General features: G+C 40.1%; 1 protein-coding gene across 3 annotated transcripts in view; it reads left to right on the top strand.

Moving 5' to 3' along the window:
* Positions 1-288: 288 nt before the first annotated feature.
* Positions 289-2417, top strand: part of LOC101860018 — an 11897-nt gene continuing 9768 nt past the window's right edge. For 2 of the 3 annotated variants that reach the window (XM_035969937.1, XM_005098959.3), the window contains exons 1-2: positions 289-391; positions 1826-2312. In XM_035969937.1, coding sequence (XP_035825830.1) covers positions 1935-2312 — 378 coding nt within the window. In that variant the 5' untranslated portion in view covers positions 289-391; positions 1826-1934. Of the gene's footprint in view, positions 482-1825; positions 2313-2417 lie in introns of all 3 variants that reach the window. The other variant, XM_005098960.3, reaches the window with a different exon arrangement.

Here is a 2417-nt window from a genome sequence, read left to right as displayed (position 1 = left end):
GAGAGAGAGAGAGAGAGAGAGAGAGAGAGAGAGCACTGTTGGATCTCTATGGTGCACGTGTTTTTCATGCGTTTGTCAACTGCACTGAGGACTTTCTCATGAAGTGCCCTCTACACAGATCTATTCTAGATATCTAACTTACTAAGGGAAATGTACATCGGCGTCAATTGTGGGTACACACCGTATTGAGTAGAAAAACAACAAGGGAAGGGAGATCACTCTTTGACTAAATTCTGGTTCTACAAACAAAATTAAAAACAAAGAGGGCCAAGAATCTCTAGAATCTAGATCTAGATTCTAGATTAGATTTTAGAATCTAGCTAGACTCTAGAGATCTAGAATCTTGATCTAGATCTAGATCTTGAGGCATCATAATTCCAAACTTCAATAGGTAGGTTCTAGGCCTAATAATATCTAGGCCACGTAGAGATCTACGTAGAATTCGTCCTTTTAGTTCAGAGTTCAGAGGTCCCAACCGAAGGTAGCCGCATTGTTGTTGTTGTTGTTGTTGTTGTTGTTGTTTTCGCTGGGTATTTTTTTCTTATTTTTTCTTTCTTCTGTTACTGCTTTTGTGCAAGCAGGAAGGGTGATATTAAAACGAAATGTGTCAGACAAGGAGGACCGAGTGCTATGGTAAAACAAAACACATGGGTCGTCTCCACTCGGAGAACCAGCGACGTTTCTGTCACAAATTCCTATTGACGTCCTTTGTTACTTTGTTACAGACTGGGTAAACAGTGACCACTCATCTCACTTACGATATGTGTATGAGTTGTGGGCGGGACTTATGGGTTATGATGAGGGATCACACGTTTACCTCACCAGCAGCTGAAAATGTGTTACCTATTGGTCAACAGTGGGAGGGGCCTGCGCAACATGATCGGTTGGAGGGACTACCTAACACAGCAAACAGGTGATTGGATTAGATGACGGCTCGCCCACAATGCCAGGGGCCAATGCACAATTTATGACAAAACGTAATGGAGTCACTAAGGTGGCCGTCTAAGACAGGTGTTATTACTTGGTGTGATAGGGGTTGTGTGTTAAAAGGAAGAGGCTAGCCGTACTTAATGACGGCTAGACTGGTTGGCTAGCCGTACTTATTCTTAATATGATGGCTAGACTGATGATAACAAAAAATAGGCCTTCTGAATTGTAAATAAATTTTTAGATTGCAGTACCTAAAGTTTGTATTTCAGACAAAACACGGTGCCTTAAAAAATGACAGTGCATGTATTTTAAACCTCCTGTTTTCTAATATGTTAATAGGGCCTTACTAAGATAAGTACGGCTAGACTGGCAGTCTAGCCTTAAGTACGGCTAGACTTCTTGGCTAGCCGTACTTAAGTACGGGTAGACAGGCAGGCTAGCCGTACTTAATATTGATGTCTGAATTGTAAATGAAATTTTTAGTTTGCAATGCCTAAAGTATATATTTGTATTTCAGACAAAACCAAAAGATGCCTAACTGACTTGCATGTATTTGAACCTGAATAATTACTAGATCTAGATCTAATGAGACCTGTGTACTTAACAGGTTTGGGTCGATATTTGTGACCCAAGTGAAAGATGGATTGAATCACAAATGTATCTGAGAGTGAGTCAGGTCTTTATCTATTGAACAAATAAATTTACACTTCGTATGAGACAAGAGTATTTCACTGATGCTCATGATATGATATGTGCATCAGTTTTTCTGTTTTAAAAATGTGTGATGGTCAGAACAAATGTCTCCCTTAAAAGATGAAATGTATTGAAAAACAAAGATGAATTGGTATCATAAAGTCTGAGCATTGACTATGACTTTTGACTTTGTTTTTTTCAGAAGTGTATCAGGTCTTATTTGGACTCCTGATCAATAGATCATGCAGCAGTGAGCACTGATCTGACCTCTGCAATGTTTCTTGTCTCCGTGCCTGTATGCAGTTGCAAGAATGAGACTTCAAAGGCTGTGGAATTCTTATGCTCCACCTCTTGTAAAAAAGAACAGCTCAACCGTAGTGATTATACTTTGTATTATAGCAGTATACTTGGTTTGGAAATTCATATGGTTCAAACAAGACTCACTCTCTTACCTTTGCTCTTCTGAAGAAAATTTGAAGCAGGCCAGCTATTATGAAAAGCTCGGTGTACATATTATCCCATCAACTCCACATCGAAATCGGATTCAAGAGAAGCGTGAAGGTACGAGTGAAGAACTAGCCAGTGCTAGCGCTGACTGTGTGCCTGTTATGACACCTGATGGAGCTCACTCTTTGCTCACTTGCATTCATGACCCAGCCATAGATCTGATGTTGTCTGCTCATTTGAAGGTGAGACAGATATCTTCTGTTTATTAGTATTTTTACTTCCTGAATGAAGTAGACATTCCTAAGTGTAAAGGAACACACACACACACGCACGCACGCACGCACGCA

Source organism: Aplysia californica, unplaced genomic scaffold (assembly GCF_000002075.1).
Source record: "Aplysia californica isolate F4 #8 unplaced genomic scaffold, AplCal3.0 scaffold00198, whole genome shotgun sequence".
In the NCBI taxonomy this organism is placed as follows: Eukaryota; Metazoa; Mollusca; class Gastropoda; order Aplysiida; family Aplysiidae; genus Aplysia; species Aplysia californica.
This window is presented reverse-complemented; position numbering and strand designations above follow the sequence as displayed.